The sequence below is a fragment of the Idiotropiscis lumnitzeri genome, chromosome 7, assembly GCF_059441095.1.
Source record: "Idiotropiscis lumnitzeri isolate Australia: NSW breed Sydney's pygmy pipehorse chromosome 7, RoL_Ilum_1.0, whole genome shotgun sequence".
Classification (NCBI taxonomy): domain Eukaryota; kingdom Metazoa; phylum Chordata; class Actinopteri; order Syngnathiformes; family Syngnathidae; genus Idiotropiscis; species Idiotropiscis lumnitzeri.
In genome coordinates this window covers 1,367,948-1,387,276 of record NC_142397.1, presented here as the reverse complement: position 1 = coordinate 1,387,276, position 19,329 = coordinate 1,367,948, and the positions used below count along the sequence as shown (strand labels likewise).

Here is a 19,329-nt window from a genome sequence, read left to right as displayed (position 1 = left end):
CAGAGGCTCCCCCTGGGGGCCAGCAGGAGGGCAGCAAAGAATTTGGGCCGCCGGGGGTTTTGGCTAAGGAAAAGACGCATCGGCTAACACGCGTCACGTGCACTTCACAGGCCGTGAGTTTTATTATTCTGCTGTCTTGACTTTTGGTTTGTTTTTTCTTGCATTTTTTTTATCTCAAAATTATGACTTTAGTCACAAAAATGACACATTTTGTCATTTATAGTTTTCTTCTTGCATTTTTTTTTTTATCATATTATGGCTTCACAACCAAAAAAAAAAAGTTTCATCGAGGAGGTGCTTATATCAAGTCTTGATATAAATCCCAGAGCAGTGAGCCAAATGTGGAGACTGCAACAACGCCCCCCCCCCCCCCCCCCACCAGTTACTCCCAGCTTGGTTGAGGGTTGCAATGTCATCTGGGGTCAGTTTCCACTCAGTGTAAATGTGGAGCTGACTCATCCCAAGTTTGACATGTTTGGACAGCGTGATCCAATGTCTGTCAAACACGGCCTACAAATGTGCTGACAAATTTCCATTTTTTTTTTTTGAGTCTTTTGCCTCTGTCACTGTCACACATGTGAAAAGGTACAGTACACGTGAGGAGAGAAAACTTGCCAAATATGTAATACAGAGCAAGAATGTGTTTGTCCAATCCAAATGAATTTATTATATCTAAGATGGAGGCAATGTGCTCGAGCCAAGTCAAATATTAAAACTGCACTTTTGTATTCGCACTTCATTTATTAGCCAGTGCTGGAAGCCATGGTTGTCCACATTTGATGTTTTGGAACGCTACAAATTTTTGTGTTTCATTACGCTTCAAGGGGAAATATCTTACGAGCTGGCCCGCTAAACAAGTCCCGGCCGCGACAAAGCCATGCGGCGTCCAAGAAACGAGACGCTTCCTAAAAGGAGGCTTGAGTGTGATTCATGTCATCTTACAGAGCCACAACACACACACGCAAAAATAATAAAATCACTTTTTGCGTCTCCGTCGGTTCTCCCATCCGTCCTGGCGCCATGGCGACCAGTCCCGCTACGGATCGGTCTTATCATGTTGGCACCTCGAACTTGATCAGTGCAAATTGTGGGCATTGTGTGGGGCGACACTGTCGTCTTTCACATGGAAATGAGCAGCGGGAAAGCGCAGAGGGTAGAGCGCCCGCTCCGAGCCACCCAGCGAGAGTGCCCGGGGTGATATCACCATGGAGTCGCTCAACCAATGGCGCTAAAGGCTACGTGGACGCCTGCCGGAAAGTACATTCCACTTTCAATGTGTTGCTCTCAAAGGCCAACGTGCGAAGGCGGTGCTGAAGTTGCTGCAAGCGCTGAAGCGCTGTCAGGAGCGCTTGGGAAATCACACACACACACACACAGCGCCCTCTTGTGGTTAGCTTGATAACAGCAATTTGCGCATGTGCCGCGCTTGACTCCAAAGACTGTTGGCTGAGCAACACGAGACTATTCTTTAAAATTCAGGCGTGTGCCAATAAAATGTAGAGCATGACTTCTTTGCCAGAAAATTCCTCTTCAGAATTTGTGTTTGAAGGTACGGGTCAAGTAAATCGCAAATGACAAGAAGGACTCCAGTGCGTGAGGCCCAAAGCAGATTGAATGTGTGACATGTCATTACTTTGTAATTGAGCCATTCATCAGCAAAAGGCGTCCTTGATTTGGCAAAAGAAAATCAACGCATTCAAAATAATCGTTCTAATAGCAACAATGCAGACGTGAACTCGATGACAAAGCTGCATGCCAGTGAAGTCGCCGTTCTAGCCGGGCCCTCCGAGCGTGACGATAGGGCCGCCCGCATCGTAACGGCTTCTGATAATATTTACAACACATCGCGCAGATTCCTCACATTCTGTCCGCGGTTTGGAAAACAACGCGTCGCGGCAAACAGAAAACGTCTCTTGGAATTTGCGCCTTATCTGCGGCCGTGACGCGCCGTTTGATACGCTCGCTGGAGATAAGCGCTCATGTACAGACAACCGCGTGAAAGCTTCAACAGGCATTTGAAGGGGAACGCGGTGGAGGAATTGCTCGTGCGAAAAGCTCACTTTCTACATTTTTTCAATCGGGAAACTCAAACTAGTTAGCATTTTCTTTTTCATCCATTCATTTTGGAGAAATTAGGAAAAAAGTGACGACATGAAAAACGCCTACTTTCAATGAGGAATATGGCCAATTTGTCGTCAATCTAATCACACAAAAAATCTGTTTTAATTTAATTGTAATAATTTTTTTTTATTAATTATTTCTGTATTTAATTAATTATTCCATGGTCCCTTGCGGCAGTGTTTCAAAGTCGCCCATCAAAGTTTGGTGGGCAGGTGGTAACACCTGATTAGTTTTGCTTCGCCACCGAAGGAACGGAACTCTGTTGTAATCTGAGGACACGTCCGTCCTCAGCCTTCTGGTTCGTGGTCAATTCTGCAAGCGTGAAATAAAAATGAGGAGCTTCATACCTTCCTAGTGGTGCTCTCCGCCTCGTCTTCACAACTCCACTGATCGCGTGACGCGGACCCTCGAACACAGTAGCTCTGCTTCTCGGAGTCACGCTCCCTCCCGTGCCTTCGATTGGCCACGCCGTCTGCGCTGGACGGCTGCTCCACGAACACATCATCGTCCTCGTCGTCGTCGTCCTCTTCCCCGAAGGAAGCGCCATCTTCCACGCTGCCTTTAACGTAGACGTGACTCTCGCCGTAGTCCGAGAAAGTGATGGAACTCTGTTTGTGTTTGACGATACGAGGCAGATCGTGGATTCCTTGGCAGGAATTAGTTGTGCGTGACGTGTTTGTGTGACAATCGTCTGATGTTTGACAGACGTGGCTGTTGTCGAGCTTCTTGAAGACTTTGCCGTCCAAGTCGGCCAAATAATTCAGTTGACCGTCATGCGCTACATCGTGACTGAGGCGGACACGGAGAGTCCCGTCCTTTAGTCCGTCGAGCCTCGGTTCCAACTGGGAGCAGCATTGAGACTTAGGAAGAAGAAGATCCACTCTGTGGTCCTGGACAGGGCGCGGAGCACAGTAATCTTGAAGTAAGCTCAGAAAAGCAAGAACTTTCGGCAAATCCCCAAGACGTGGACCACATTGGTCATGAGGTAAGCTCAGATCAGAGCTTAGATCTTGTCTATGCGCCTGAAAGTCCAAATCCTTTTCAAGTTCTTCAAGACCATCACACACTAAAGTGTCCTTCGGTACATCACGTCCCGGTTCAAATTGGAAGCAGAATGACACCTCAGGAAGAAGAGCGTCCCCATTCTGGTCCACAACAGGATGTGGACCACAGTAGTCCTTCTTGGAGCCCAACAAACTCCAGTTATTTAAAACTTTTGAAACTCCTTGTCCGTGTAAATCCTCTGCAAGTTGCTCGTTACTTAGACAGACACGAACAGAACTGCCTGGCCGTCCTTCCGGAAAAGGTTCAAACTTGGAGCAACAAGGACCTCCACCAAGGTCATCCCCTTTCAGGTTCTGCCTAGGACTGCGGTGATCCTGCAGTGAGTTGTGTAAATTGAAGTCTCGATCAGGTCCTTGGAGGATAAATTCCTCAGAGGATTCTCGGCTCTTAATGGCAACATCAAAAGATCTCCGCCGTCGTCCTTTTGGAACCGGTTCCAACTGGCAGCAGTGTGGACCACCAGGGAGAGGATCTTCCAGTTTTGGCTCCAGGCTAGGACACGAGTGGACCTGCAGGGAGCCGTTTAAATCCTGGTCTTGATCAAGCCCCTGTGGGCTGAACTCCTCAGCGGTTTCCGTATTTAGGCGAAATCTAAACAATTTGTCCTTTGGTGTGTTGTGTCTCGGTTCCAACGGTGAGAAGTGCGACTCCTCAGCACGCAGATGGTCCCCTTTGAGGTGCCGTGAGCCGTAAACAGCACTTTCTGCGGACGTGCCTCGCGTTAAAAAGGCCAATTTGTCCGATCGCAAGAGTGCGGATGGATGTCGCTCTAATTGTGCCGCAGGCAAAAGCGCCATCATCATTAATGTCTGCAATTTGTCATGATTTAAAACCCGCGAGTGCGGCAGCCGCTTTCAAAACTGTAAATGTCATCCAAGATCCTCAGCGTGATTGAGATCACCTGAAACACAGATAAGAACAACAGATAAGTTCTGGACTCGATTTGTCCGTGTGTGATGACGAAGATCACAACTTGACATTGGAGCCTCTCATTCTGGGAACTTGCGAGTATCTTCTTGCGTCATCCCCGCAGTAGAGTGTGCCGCGGATTTGAACATCTGGCATCGGGGGGCCGAGTCGTTCGTGTCTGGATCTGTTTCACGCTTGATGGGGGTGACATCACCCTGCAGAGGAATCCGACTGCTTTTCTCGCAGTGGATGATTGAGTGCCGCCGCACACCATTCGTCAGGAAAGTTTAGCCGCTCAACTGTGGTTAACGTTGCGCTCTCCCCATCTTTACAGCACACCTTGGACAGGTAAGCTAGTCGCTGAGGTCCACCGCTTCACTGAACCATTAATTCCAACCATTGCTGGTCCGACCTTCGTCCTTATTCATTAAATAATCGTCCTTTTAAAGCACTTGCATTCTTGCAGTTCACCAGGACGCCCTGCTGCCCCCCTCCACCAAAAAAAATGCATCCATGCACAACGAGAGGCTAACGTTAGAGGTTTCATAATTGATAATAATTATTTAAAACTCTTCAGCTGGATGATTTGCTATTCACATCTACTTATCGTAATTTCCCAAAAGACGGCTGCATTTATTGCACTTCATCTCTTTGCTTTAATTAAACGCAACTTAAAATGCTGAATTTGGCTCTCAATTGCTTCTTCACACAGATGTGCGTATTACTTCTGTGATTTTGCTCGCTCACTCTCCGTTGAATTCTCGCTTAAAGGGCCATTTCACCATTTCAAGATGTTTCTACTGCTCTGAGGGCAAATATTTGAAGTGTATACTCGCGATACTTGACCCCGGTTAGGGACGATTAAAGGGATGGACAAAAACCCGCTTAGTCCGTCCTTTAAAAAATAAATAAATAAATAAAAAAAACATCCATCCTCTGTCCCACCCGGGACGGACGGACAGGGGAAAATTTCCTTAACCAATCTGATCCACTCAGGATGCTGGCCCTCGATGACATCAGCATGTTTTTGTCTTCCGATTGGCTGGTCAAAGCAAGGCAAGTTTCGGATAACGGGCCTAATTGACCCAGGAATTTTAATGCCGTACCTGATCAAATAAATTGTATCTCTATTACAGAAGCCTTCAATGAAGGCAAATTGACAAACTTGAGCAGCGCTAACAACTCTACAAACTCTAACGTGACACAACCTTGCGTCGCCGTCCCAAAAACAGCACAAGGACTCACCTGGTGAGTCGAAAAGAGACAAGTTGGTCAAACAGGCTTGGGCGCTCCCAGCCCCCCCACCGTGCACGAGGGGCTTCTGTTACTCGAAGGCGGGCTCGTCCTCCCCACCCTCGTCGGCATGGTACCCCCCCCCTCCATCCCCCCCTCCCGGTGCCGATGTTTCCTCGCCGAGGGGCCTTCGAAGGCCAGCACTCCAAACCATTCAGAATATGTGCGAGGAGGGAGCAGGAATGACTATTTGGGAGGGAGACGCAAAGGGGGAGGAGCCAGAGCGCAACAAGGGAAGAAAAAGAGAGGGAGGAGAGAGAGAAAGTTGGCGCGGCACGGGGAACAAGGTGAAGCGGGTTAGAGCCGGGCCCTCGCAGGGACAAGACGTACACTGACCCGCCGCCACTCCGCTCGGGGAAAACAGACGCTGCAGGAATGCTTTCAAGTTTCGGAGAAAAGGCTCAAGTGATTTACACCAAAGCTTGTCGTGCTTGCGTGCAAACGCAATCATGTTTTGACTGAGGAAATTGATGCTTGACTGAAACTAAAAGCACTTTTCAACATCGCCCGAGATGGAACGCAGCTTCTCCCATTTACGTGCAGCAGAACCATTAAATGCTGCCTCACCATGTTTACTTTCAACTTTGGGATAGTTTTACTTTCAAGAGGCAGCCCAGGTGCAAAATGCCGTGATCGCCATCCTATTAAAATCTCATCACTGAGACACGTGGCACGCGTCTGGTGGCCTTTTATCTTCGCCCACCGGCGATTTTTGCAGCTGCACCGAGGCGACAAAAATGTTTACGCGAGGAGCCGTTATGCAACGCGACCGGCAAGAGAGCGTAATGAGACATTCCAACAATTCCACAGTCTGACTGCACATCTCGGCTTGCTGATTTCGCACGTGTGCTGAGACTTGCGTATATGACAGGCTGTCAAGGGGATGATTCACTCACATGCACACACACACACACTTCAAAACTGCTATCACACTAACTACTACATTCTCATATGCACAGCTCAAACTCTCCCAAGCACTACACACACACACGCACCCCCCCCCCCCCCACAGTTGTATTTGAGCTTTTCATAATAGCGTTTAGGAGTGTTTCAGTAGTGTGTGAGTGAGCAGGGGGAAAAGTTAGTGCAAGTTAGTTCACTTTAGTAGTGTGGGTGCCCAGAATCATCAATTGTGTGCATGAGTGTTTCAGTAGTGTGTGTGTGTGTGTGTGTGTGCGTGTGTGTGTATATAAGAGCAATTCAGTAAAGTGTGTGCTGTGTGAGATCATTTCAGTTTTCACATGAGCAAAAAAAGTTCAGTAATGCTTGCAAGAGCGTCTCTGTAGTGCGTGAGAGCGTTAGAGTAATGTGTGAGACGTATTACTCTCTGAGCGCCCTTCGTGGAGCTCTCCCATCGGTGAGACATCCGCACAAGGAACACTGCATGCACGCGCGCACGTACACGCGGCGAGCTCCAAATGAATTGAGCGCAGTAACAACAACACGGCGGCGTGCGGCAACTCGCACCGATCCGCAAATTCCTTCCGCTCCAAGGCAACGATGTCCGGGGGCTGCCGGGCGTGGGGGCGTGGGGCGTATGCGCACGTTTCCTTTGCGGTGTTTGTGATTGCCAATTGACAGCTGAGCAGCCATCTTGGAATTATGCTGCGTTCACACCAAACCCGTTTGTGCGTTTCGCTTCGCTTAATTGGCTGGCGTTCCACCGTGGAGGTGTTCTCGACGCAGCCGCATATTCTCGCTCACGGTGGGGAGGGGCTTCGCTCCGTGACGGCGTCAGCGAAGGGGCGGGGCTTCGCTTGGTAGAGGACGACATCGGCGTCGCATTCAAGTAGCCGACGCTGAGCTAAAGCTAATGTCAACGTTTTTTTTAAAAACTTACCAGGCACGCCAAGCTCCTCGCTCATTTATGTCCAAGCCCGATAACGTCTTTTTTTCCCCTGTAGTGGTAGCTGGCCGTGTTGTAAAGCTCTGGATGTCCACTGATGGCAACGAATCATTTTCTCCTCCATTCTTCTTCTTCTTTTTTTTTTTTCCATTCTTCTTCTTTCCTCGCTTGTCAAACCGACAAATGACGCTAAGTGTGACGTAACACGTACTGGAGCTGATTGGCTGCCGCGCTGAGACACGCGAAGAAGTTTTTTTTTTTTTAAACCGCTCCGAATTGGCGAATTTTCGGTATTTCGCTCCACGTGCTATCGCTCCAAACACATCATTCGCGTCGCCAACGGATTTGGTGTGAACCTAGCCTGAAGCTCGCCTTAAGGTCGCCTTAAGATAGCATTAGCATATGCGATGCACACCCAAGCAAACATGACGTGTTACAGGCCGATTACAGGTTAGGGTGTGAACTTTTGATATCAAGATGAGATTTGGGTTTTAAAGGAGGGTTTCCAAAATGTTGTTGAGTTTAGATTTGAAACCCAGCTCAGCGTGACAATGAGGCATTGATATATATTTAGCGAAGGTTATATATATATTTTTTTTATTAGCAGGGGTGAGAAGTTCAAGACCGGTGTTTGGGTTTTAAACGAACCTCAAATTATGGATTCAAACTAGGGTTAGGGTTTACTAGTAGGGTTTGGGTTAAAATAATTACATTCGTGTTAGGTTTTCAAACTAAGGTTAGGGTTCTAAAATAGTGTTTAGACTATGGTTGCATCATGAATAAAGATCATCTTAATGCTTCTCACGTGACCGTCATCCAAAACATTGCGTTTTTCCTTCTTATATTTTCACAGAATGATTCTTGTAGTTAGGTCAATGTCCACATATTCAAATTAGGGTTTTAAAGTTGGGTTTTTAAACTATAATTAGGGTTTCAATGAATGGTTTTAAATTTTAAATAAGATCTTTGGTTTCAAATTGGGGCTTAAAACTAGAGTTTGGCATCGAAAGTAGGGTTTCAAACTGGGTTTAGGGTTTTAACGTAGGGTCACAATTCATATCTGGTTTTAAAACAGAATTAAAAAAAAATCCATTGTCAGAATGTGACTTCGGGTTTTAAAAGTAGGATTCCAAATTTGGAATATGGTTTCAAAGTAGAGATTCAAAATAAAGATAAGCAGGTTGAGACGCCACAACTAAACACAAAACCTTTTAATCAAGAAAAGAAAACATACAACAGTATTGTATTGACAGCACACGCAAACACACACACACCTCCTTGGCACAAAGTTTCAAGTTTCCAAGTAAATCACAATGGGCGACAGTGCAACGTCGATTCACAGTATGAGAAGCGCCGAGCGCCGTTTTTCTGCTTGTACTACAACGCGGACGCAGCGACACGTTTGCGACTTTATCGCTTCGCACATGCAAAAAAAGAAATAATAAAAACAAACACACTCAAACACGCACACAAAATCATTAAAAAAAAAAACTAATTAAAAAATATATTCTATTGCGAACTACAAACACGACTGGAACGAACACTGATTTTCCACATGACGATTTTAAGATTTATTTTCATAAAAAGGAAGAGTCGTGCGTTGCAGCCACGGAGAAACTTTCTCGTAAGATCGACGCTCAAAAGTGAGCTGTTAAAACGCAGAGGCAGACATACATTTATTAGATTTTTTTTTAAGAAAATGTCTACATTTTAAAAAAAATATTTTTTTCTAACGGGTTATTTTCAGTCTAATATTTGTTCCCCCCAATTGCAGATATTTGTTGCCATCTTTCGATAATTATTGCTTTGATTCTCAATGTTTTGATTTGTGCCACTCACATTTAACAGGCAGACATTTTTAAGCTATTATTTTTGTCAACAGTTTTATTTTTGTGTATTTACTGCCATCCCCAAGCGTGTCTAATATTTAGATTTGTGACACTTGAGTTGAGAAATGCTTGGCAAATTTGGGGGATTAAACAGCCATTCATATGGACGACTGCGTGTCAGTGTTCAAATGTGTCCACCAGATGGCGCCACTCAACCCGACCGTCCCCAATCATTGCAAGCGGCAACATTTCACCAGTTTTAAGTTTTTCACAAGGGTGCGTCACTATTGAAAGCCATGTCGCTTTCTTGGATGATGGCGTGTAAAAAGATAGAAAATAACATTAACAATAAAAGCAACAGTCGTGTGTTTTAGGCACATAGTAACTGCAAGACTGAAAACTCCTGGAATTAAGTAAAAGATGTGATTCAGTGATCAAGTTCATAATTTGGTAGTAGTAATAGTTATTTTATTTTAAATTTGGGGGGAAATATTTAGAGCATCATTGCTTGTTGCAAGTTTTGATCACGCCTGACTATTAAAACATTGTCACGATTGATGTTTAATTTTAATCTGTATGTAAAAACAAAGTAGGCCTGACAAGTTCTGACAAATGCCCATATCGGAATTTTTTTAAAATTCTAAAAATAAATTAAATAATAGCTCTGCGTTGCAGCTGCGGAGTAATATTTTTGTTTGTAAAAAAAAGGAAAATTCAGTGCGAGAACTCACGCAGATTTGTATATTTTTTTTGTAATTTCTTCCCTCAATATTTGTGCATTTGGTCTAATATTACAGATGTTTTCTAATGTGTGTGTGGCATGAATGAGCGTTATTGCTTTGGCTCTCCAAGTGTGCCGAATACTTGACTTGTGCCACTCCCATTAGCAAATCCCTGAAGGATTTAAGATTGATCAACGACGACACTTAAAATAATGTCGATTGATTTAAAAAAAAAAAAATAAAAAAAATCCACCAGAGGCATTGAGGTGGGTCTACCATGCGTTGTAGTCGCGGAATAACTTTTGTGTTTGTAAGATTGTAAACTCATAAAAACATCAAGTAAAATTTAAAACTGAGTTCCTGGAATCATGTCGTGAAAGTAAAAACTGAGATTCCAGTGCTAAAACTCGAAGGCAGGTGATAAAAATGTCAAAATAAATTAGAAATGGAATTATTGGATGACTATCAGGCTTTGCCGGGCTCCACCTTCTCAGCCACCACGCACCAGTTGGCGTGGTCAAAGTAGGCGTGGCGGACGCGGAGTTGGGCCACGTGATTGGCGATGAGCTCGGCCAGCTCGCCCTCCTTGAAAACGTGATAGTACCTCAGGCAGGATCCGCCCGCCGCGCTTTCCGGACCGGGGCGCTCCCTCTCGAAGGGCACCAGGTCGGGCAGAGCCAGGGAGCCGCACTCCGGCGCCAGGGCCGCGCCGGCGCCACGCTCCTCTTTGGCATCTTCGGACTCCTTGTACAGATCGGCGCCGGAGCCGAAGACGTCCTCCTCGGACCCGACCGTGGACGGTGGAGAGAAGAAACTGGAGAAGTGCTGAATGAGAGCCAGCCCTCGGGCCCGCGGGCCCGCCGCACCGCCCAATAAAGTGCTGAGTTCCCGGGACGACGAGCGGGAGATGGACAAGCTTCCGAAGTCAAAGACCGAGTCCAGTGAACGGGAGAAGAACCAGAGTCCGTTCGAGGCCGTCACGGGCGGCGCGGCGTCGGCCACGGACGAGGTGCTTCGGACCTTCCGGTGCTTGTCGCCTTCGTCAACGGCATCGCTGGCGCTTTGGGCGGCCGCCCTGCGTCGCGGCGGCTCCACGTCGGGCGAGCGAGGGTTGGGGTTCCACGGCACGAAGATGTCCTGCTTCTCAAACTTGCGGCGCTTCTGCTCCATGGCCCACACGTAGATCATGACGCGGCCGCCAGAACGCAGCGTGCGCGCCATCTCCCTTATTGCTCGGATACGACGTTCTTTGGTGGACAAATGGTGGATGACTGCAAACGTCACATGCATTTTTGTCACTCACTTTGTTTTTGTTTTGCAAAGATAGTAGTAGTAGATGTTCACATTTTTTGGGGGGAGTCGACGAAATGCTGGCGTTATGGCGATGAGCGCGCGTCACCTGCTATGGAGAGCACGGCGTCGAAGCAGCCGTCCCGGTAAGGCAGGTGGAGCCCGTCACACATCTGCACCTCGTGCCCTCGGCTTCCGGCAAAGTCCACCAGGGGGCGACAGACATCGCAGCCCAGCTTGAACGCTCCCTCGTTAATGTCGAGGTATTTGCCGTTGCCGCAGCCTAAGCGGGGGCGCAAAACTGACATTTCAGAACAAGTACGCCTCAAACTTGGGTTGCCCGTACTCCGGCCTGAACCAAAAATAGCAAATTTTTTTGTGCATGAAAAATAATGACGCTCTCAAATTCATTATCGACAAAATATAAAAAATATATACAATTGTATTCTCGTAAGATGGCGATTTATAAATTCTGACAAAAAAGTCTTGATTCAGTGACGACCATCTCATTCTTTAGTTTCAAAAAGATATGAATTAGCTACTGAAACATTTGAACGCTTTAATTGCCATGAGGTCGGCAATGGTTTTCAAAATGATGGCGAGACCCACCCACATCGGCGACGATGCTCCCGGGCGGCTGGTCCAGCAGGAAGTGGCGCACTTTGGGCCAGGCCTTGTAGCGGCTGTCGTTGAAGTAAGGCGCGATCTTGTCGTACACGCCGTGCACGTGCTCTCGCTCCAGCCGACTGGCCGCCTCGTCCATCGTCGACCACCGTGTGGCGCCGTCACGTCTGCGGACCCGAAGAGAACGCCAGAAAGCGTGATTACTTTTCAAACAAGTCGCCATTTTGATTCATTTTGCTTTCGTGATGTCGTTTTTAGCGTCTCGGATTCTTGATTCTAGTTGAAAACCATACAAACTTGTTTTTCGGGTTAGACCGCCAAATATTTTCCTTTTTATTTTTGTCTATCCATTCCTGCATCAAAAGAGCACATCCAACATTAATACGATTTAAATGTGGTCATTTTGCCGTTTTCCTAAAAAGTAAACACATTCAGCAAAAATTCAACACATTTTAATCATGTGCAACCGAATATCAAATACTTTTTTTCTTCAGCAAAGGTGACTTCTTGGCGTCGAATGTTGAAGTGAGTTGAGCAGTTTCATTTTGGAGTGCTTTGCTGCCATCTTGTGGCATTAATAAGCAATTACAAACCATTTAATCGGCAGGGGTTCTTTTTTTTTACTTTGAGGCCCACCTTGGCCTGTACAAAGTGGCGCTGGTGCATTTGCATGTTGTAATTGGTGTTGACTTGACCACGTTTAGACCATATTCAATAACTAAATCAAATCCATTCACGCATTAAAAAAAAAAATGTAAAAAGATTTCAAATGCCAGCTGCGTGCTTCATTCTCGCCATTTCTAAGAAAGCCGCATTTCAGTCACAGCAGCCTGGTCAAACGCATGTTCCGTTAACATGGAGGTAGCGCCGCTGCGGAGGCGACGCTGCAGTCGGAAAAAAGGTCACTCCATGAAAGCGAGCTTGTTACAATAACGACACCATCCTGCTCACGGGTTTGCGATTCGGTGTCACGTTTAAGCGTCAGCTCACATAGCGGACGACGTGCAGGTTCGCCTGGCGCGACCTTCGCTGGAGGACACAAACACGTGCGGATAGAGTTGCAGGTTTATTAATCCCTGTCCTACTCATGCTGAAACGCTGCAGGACTCCGGCGTCACGTTTTGGTGAATAGAAAAATGATTTCAGAGATTGTAGCTGTCCCTCAGTTAACAGACACAAAGGCTGTTTTGTTTTTACGTTCATAAGAAGACGGACATACGCTTGACTTCATCTGCAGGTGAGCATCATCAGACGCTGAGCGCAGTCATCTCAAAATCGTACAAATGAATAAATTGCTTCTGTGATGAGGAAAAATAAATTGAGGCGTACAACTTTTCTTTTTACGCACCAAGAAAATGGCCTCCTTCCATTTGCTTGAGTAGCTGATATAAAATAAGATTCTAGAATGCCACCTGGCGCCGTTTGTTCACAAATATAATGACACAATCTTAATAACTTGCGAATGGTCGTCTGACGAGGTGGCAGGAGGCAAGACCGTCGAGAACTTGTACGTTCTGAACATTAAACACTCCTGATGGCTGATGGGCACCTTAAAAGCCTCCAAAGGGCTTATTTGCAGAGTCGCTCGCATCATCTCATCATCCCATCCAAGTGGAAGGAAAACATCCCTTATGTAACACGGTCCTCCTTCAGCGCCCCCTCCCTGCCAGCCCCCCATCCCAACCACCCTCACCAAAGTGAGGTACGCATTATGTAATCTGCCACAGGGAGAGAGCCTCAGACTGAAAGTGTAAATGCAGGATAGCATCCAAGCTATGCGGTGCAGTGCAGTGGAGAGAAACCTGCCCTTGGAGCAGCCAGAGGTCACATTGTGCTCTCGATTGCATTCATAGTCGTTAAGACTTTGATTTATTCAGACTGAGGAGACTTGAGCTGCAGTTAAGGTTGCCATGCAGCTCATCCCTGCAAACGCAGACAAACAGGTTTGGTTTGCCCGTTAATGGGGAGGAAGCCGGCAGCCATGACTCGACTTGAATGTTGAACCTCACTCACCCTCGTAGTTCACAAGGGGGCTGGGGAGGTTGGATTATTAGTAATCGCAAGTGTCCAATTTATGAACGAATTAAGTCAAAACGCACCATATTTCCCCCCCATATTATTGCACGTAAACGCATCTGTAAAAAAACAAAAAGATGGCTAAGTTTCACTGTGAATGAAATAATGGCATTTATCAACGCACATTGCACCACCTCACGTTACGTACAACGACAAAGTCCCTCACCATGAATGGGCCGAGAAGCGTCGCCGCGGTAACCGCCTCAGAGCTCCCGTCGCTTGGGTCGCCGCAAGTCAACTTGCCGCTCCTCTTCGCTAATTGGCGCCGGGCGGACCCGCACCTGCTGCCCACCGCGGAGACATTTCCCATTTAAATACGTAAGTACTCGAATCCACCCTGCGTCGCGCCACGTCACGTCACGTCACACGCGCGAAGAAAAGAGCCGCCGTCTTGTAAGACCGCCGTGCGTGAACAGCCGCGGCCCGACGGCTGGGGAGCCATCGTCGTCGCCGACCGCGACTACGCGGCCAAAAGCTGTCAAGATCACCGTTGAAAGTCCGATACCAATTTCCGGCTTGGTTGAAACAATAAAAGAAGGCGGCGACGCCTCGCTCAAAGGTCGTTAATCGAAGTTATGGTTAATGTCGCTCATAATTCCAAGAAGCCAAAATTTACGTCTTTTATTTTGAAAGGCCCCTGTTCGTTTTGTGCGTTCTTATTACGAAAACTTGACTCGGCTTGGACGAGTATGCGCTCGTAAAGTGGGAAAAAAAGCACGCAGCGCAGTGGAAAAGCTCGCACGAGATTGGCTCTCCGCGTCACGTGACCACCACACTCCATCGCACGCGCGCACGCGAACAAACAAGTAGGACGAATCACGTGCTCGTTTTGTTTGTGAAAGCTACCTCACAAACAAAAGCGTTTCCATTTTTCACGCAATTCAGTTGCATGAGCAGTAATAATCTTTGTTCCACGCTGCTTTTTGTATTACTTAAACAGAGTGGGCGTGGCACGAATACGCCATCTTGACCGTTGGGGCAGTTCAATTTTGAGCACAATGGATTCTGCTTAGCAACGGGCAGTCATGTGACCTGGCTACAAAGTCTCATATTGTGATTGGAGGATAAATTCCAGCTGGGAAAAAAAGGACAACTCTGATGTTCCTCTTCTGGCCGATGACAATCGTTGCAAACAAGCCATAGCGTTCGGTAATGTAATTAAATCATTTTAATTGATATAAAAAATGTAAATCATCAAATGCAATAATTATCTATTCAAATTGCAAAGTGTCATTATTTCTGGAAGAAAAAAAACATTGGAAAAAGCAAAAATGATCAAATGGGATGTGAGTAAAGGAATTATCCAGCCGTGATGGCCCATTTTTCATCAATAATATTCGTTATTTTTTTTTTGTTTTGTTTTTTATCAGGAAACAGAATTTAGTCATCATTTTCTTTCTTTTTTTATCCATTCATTTTGGAGCAATTAGGAAATAAGTAACAACTTGAAAAGTGCCTTCTTTTAACGAAGAACATAGTGACGCCCCCTTCGCTCTCTCCATGTCTCGGTGGGAGTCATGAAAGGGCATCAACTTCCCGTTTCTAGCATATTTTCTTCACTTTTAACAACACCGAGATATGAGATATTGCCATTTATTTGTTACCAATCCTCCCCTTTTAAAATAAATTGAAAAATTGTTGAACAATTACTTACTAGCTTCTGATTTCAAAACTGGCTTTCCAATCAATTTATCTGGGTTCACAGTCATACCGGCCCTCTGAGGGAAACCACAACTCTGATGTGGCTCGTCCACAAAAATGAGTTTGCTTTAAGCAGTGCCGCGTGTACATAAAACATCAAACCACTTTTTTTCCATTTACTTGCAGGAGCTTCGTCGCCGCCATTCCGAGCATAAAGCCCCCCCCCCCCAGCAGCACGTGCGTGAACGTTGGATGCAGGCGTCGTGAGATGTCAACTGACCAAAGTGAGGCTGGCTCTCGCGTGTCTCACATTGCGGCTCATCAAATCTATTCAGCCGTCCTGCTTTACATTTCAAGGACACTCGGCAGCCTCTGAGTGGTTGAACTTCTCTGGGCAAAAAAAAAAAAGAAAAATCACATACGGACCACTTCATTGTTTGCAACCGGTGCCAAGATACTTTCATTCAAAGGCACCATGAGAAAAAACAGGGGTGTCGAATTGTCTCACTCTAAAAGAGTGTGCCAAGATGAAAAAAGAAATTAATAAAGGTAGTCATAGATTAAAAAAAAAACAAAAAACAGTGACAACACGCTGACTGGTCTTTTTTTTTCGCAAAAAATTAGCAAAATATATATTTTTTTGAAAAAACAGAGCAATAGAACGTCTCCGATTTACAAAAACTGTACAGAACACGAAATTTAAAGACAAACTGAGCGAGTCTTTGAAAAGTTCTCGGCAGTGAAATCTAGCTTGTTCTATCTAAACGACGCTCCATCTCTCCTCTGCTCCGTTTGGCGCCGCTGGTGAACGTGTTGCGGCTCCTGAGAATTCAACACCACGTCCACGGAGATGGGGTAGGAAAAGCGATCCAGCATCCGCGCGATCTTCTCCTGTGGCACGCCGTGCTTGTTCCGCCTGTTCGGGGGGAAAAAAAGCACTTTTGTGGTCTGGGCCAACTTTGGATCACAATCGCAATAAAGAAAGAGCCAAGACGATTCTAAAATGGCCGCTTTAAACCAAAATGTCAGACTTTCCGTCCCTTATCAGGACTGGTGGCTTTTTAAGACTTTTTGGTCTATTTCTGATCTTGATAGACATTTCAGCCTAATTTCAATCTCAATAAAGCTCCGCCCATTAGTTTATGATTGCTTGGCATCCAGATGCCATCAAATGGCGCCGAGACAATATTTTAATAGCTTTGGGCTTGAGCACAAACAGCAAATGTGTGTCACTTCCCAAAAGTAACCCTCAAAATAATGTTCTGTTTGACCGAAAAATCAAATCAAATGAAGCAACTTCATGAAAGGAAAACAAAAATGTTACTTCTCCAGCTCGCAGGGATCATACTTCCAGCTGGTGTTTGGTTCGCAAAAGTCGACTCGGTATCCTCGCTGTAAAGCCTGCTTGTAAAAAAACAAAGTGATGGTCACATTGGAAAAATGAATCTCCATCTCCACGTTGCAGCCAGAAGCGACTCACCATCTGGACGTAAGGCTTCATCTCCCAGGCTTGCAAGTTGGTGTTGTCGATGATGACGGGAGAGCAGCCGTCGTGCATGGCGTCGCGAGCTGAAAGGAAGGCCGACACCAACAAGCTTTGAACGCCGCACACGAACAAGTTCAATCCATCGGATTTTATTTCTTGGGCCCGTTCCACATTTGGATGCTGCACTGCTCACCTCTTCTGTGGTTCCACTCGTGCGCGTCGCCGAGAAGACTCGGTTCGTAGCGGTAGCCGCCATTATGGGCAAAATAGTCATCTGTGCTCAGAATGAGGCCGCTGGGACCCGTCGCCAGCAAGTCCCTATCAGAGATATTAAAAAAAAGTCAACACATCACATGAAAATCTCAGGCTTTGGATTTCAGCGCAGTCTAAACCGCCAAAGTTGAGCAAGGCGTAGGCAGCACACATACAAATAATAAACCCCAAATAATAAACCCACATTTTTTAGTTATACCAATTTCAATTAAAGTTGGCCTACTTCTTGGATGTCTCTACACCATTATTTTTGAGCGATTATCATGTTGCGGGATACACGCATACCAGTAATCCGATTCTGGGATGTCACTGAAATATTATCCTGTGGTGCGGAGTACACATATAACGCTTAATGGACCCAATTGGATCCTTTCTCCACTCTTTCTGCTTGAAAGTTAGAACGGCGTCTCCCACGTTCTAAAAACTGATGTTCAGATGTTCAATATCGGCGTGTGAGTACCGCGCTTAAAAAGTCGTACCTTGCCATTGTTGTTTTGCCTGAGCCAGGTAGGCCTCTCATGAGAATGAGCACCAAAGTTGGAGATTCGTCAAAGTGTGGGTAGCAATGGTGTTGCTGGGTTTCATCTGGTTCCGAATGACGTTGGGGTGCATCACAAGCACCATCGTCGCCATTACGCCAGTAGCGAGGATTATAACGAGGGGATGCTGAGAACCTGAGGAACGGCGGAACTCCAGTGGGATACTGGTTGTCAGCGGTGGGATTCCTGTGACGGGGTGGAGGCAAACGGTGCGGGTTCGGGAAAGGCTGGCAGAATCTGTGGAAGGATCCGTGATTTGGAGGTAGATGGAAAGCCGGAGGAGGATAATAATCCGCGTGAGTCCAAGCAGACGATTTCACGTTGTCAGGCCTGCGAGTGGAATACGGCTCGTTTTTGTACCAGTGAGGCCACGACGGATGTTTTTCAGGAGCTCTGCTTACGTTGTCGTCCTTGTGAGTTTTTTCTGAAGATTTGCTTCGGCCGTCTTTCGTGGGAGTTTTTTCTGGAAGCCTGCTTGATGATGATGTTTCCAGTTGAAGAAAGGCGTCGCGTTCCTTCTCAACTTGTTCGTCAATGGCTTGGATCTCTTTGTAAAAGTCACTAAGCGAGTCATCAATGTTCTTCTCCGGGGGGAAAGCGGGACCAATCAAGGTGGAGCTGGTGAATCCCTCTTCCTTTAACACGCGTTGGATGTCTTGAGCCGCTTTGTGGACAGCTTCACTCTCAGACGTACTTGCTTCCTTCTCCAGTGGAGCCACTTGTGACATCTACACAAGAGTTTTAAAAAAGCTTTTTCAATTTAAGGAGGGGCGGCAACTATCACACATTTTTAGAATTGATTGGTGATTATCCCATCTCAGCTCAGATAAAAATTGATTTAGTCCTATTCATCAAGATTTGCATTGTGAAGTGCGGGTAATTATTGTTGACCAATTGGTGTCACTATCATGTTCTACACTGTAGTATCTGTGACCTCGAATACGTGTGTGGGTTACTGGTGTGAAAGCCCGTCCAAATCAGATCTCTTTGAGCTCCTCTCCCAAAAAAGAAAACAAAACATGCTCAAGTCAAGGGAGACTGTGTTCCAGATGTGTTTGCTTGTTTGATTTCACACTCGATCGGTAGGCAGACACCCCAGAAGCCAAAACATTTGTATACCGTCCATTAATATATACATTACATATCCCGTAATCTCGTGAGTGTTGGAGGTAGCTGGCTAAAGAGCAACTCAATTCAATGCTAACCCGTAGCCACGTCAATTAACTATCCACGATAACATCAATTAAATGTTGCAATTTACCGTTCAATCGGAAAACGTGCTTACCTTTAGTTATGTAATTAAATGAAACGAGAAGACAAGAGAGAAGCTTGCTAGTTGCCACATTGCTAAAGCTAATTCAATGTTTACGGAAGTGACGTCACAAACGTCATGCACTTTGACACTGAAAGCCGCATTCCAGGAAACCAAAATTTCCAATCTCGGACCAGAAAAAGTGGACCGAAATGCCACTCAAACTTTTTTCATCCATTTCTCTCCCCCCCCAAAATTCTCGGAATCAGCCATTTTTTGTTGTTTATATTTGCCTGGACTAAATATTACAAATTCCCACGTTCTTGGAATGCAGCAGAATGAGCGCCACCTAAAGGCCAGCGC

The 19,329-nt window shown here is 46.1% G+C and overlaps 3 protein-coding genes across 5 annotated transcripts in view; all 3 read right to left on the bottom strand.

Moving 5' to 3' along the window:
• The window catches only part of stard13b (StAR related lipid transfer domain containing 13b), a 45,036-nt gene extending 39,594 nt beyond the window's left edge, over positions 1 to 5,442 (bottom strand). The window contains exons 1-2 of the mRNA XM_088300601.1: positions 5,341 to 5,442; positions 2,469 to 4,087 (exon numbers count right to left, since the gene is read on the bottom strand). Coding sequence (XP_088156727.1) covers positions 2,469 to 3,989 — 1,521 coding nt within the window. The 5' untranslated portion in view covers positions 3,990 to 4,087; positions 5,341 to 5,442. The remainder of the gene's footprint in view (positions 1 to 2,468; positions 4,088 to 5,340) is intronic.
• A 2,988-nt stretch (positions 5,443 to 8,430) lies between these two features.
• trmt9b (tRNA methyltransferase 9B) lies at positions 8,431 to 14,277 on the bottom strand. The gene is made up of 4 exons (XM_088300826.1): positions 13,942 to 14,277; positions 11,685 to 11,866; positions 11,185 to 11,358; positions 8,431 to 11,056 (listed from the first exon to the last, which is right to left on the bottom strand). Exons 2-4 carry the CDS (start codon positions 11,836 to 11,838, stop codon positions 10,251 to 10,253), a joined length of 1,134 nt encoding a protein of 377 aa, XP_088156952.1. The 5' UTR covers positions 11,839 to 11,866; positions 13,942 to 14,277; the 3' UTR covers positions 8,431 to 10,250.
• A 1,572-nt stretch (positions 14,278 to 15,849) lies between these two features.
• Positions 15,850 to 19,122, bottom strand: n4bp2l2 (NEDD4 binding protein 2-like 2). Of its 3 annotated transcripts, none has more exons than XM_088300823.1 (6): positions 19,000 to 19,122; positions 17,655 to 18,442; positions 17,096 to 17,220; positions 16,897 to 16,985; positions 16,741 to 16,817; positions 15,850 to 16,332 (listed from the first exon to the last, which is right to left on the bottom strand). In XM_088300823.1, the coding sequence occupies exons 2-6, from the start codon at positions 18,440 to 18,442 to the stop codon at positions 16,173 to 16,175; spliced, it is 1,239 nt and encodes a 412-aa protein (XP_088156949.1). In that variant the 5' UTR covers positions 19,000 to 19,122; the 3' UTR covers positions 15,850 to 16,172. The 3 variants fall into 3 exon arrangements, with proteins under 3 accessions (XP_088156949.1, XP_088156950.1, XP_088156951.1); XM_088300824.1 differs by having other exon boundaries at positions 16,765 to 16,817; XM_088300825.1 differs by lacking the exon at positions 19,000 to 19,122 and having other exon boundaries at positions 17,655 to 18,044; positions 18,116 to 18,428.
• Positions 19,123 to 19,329: the final 207 nt, after the last annotated feature.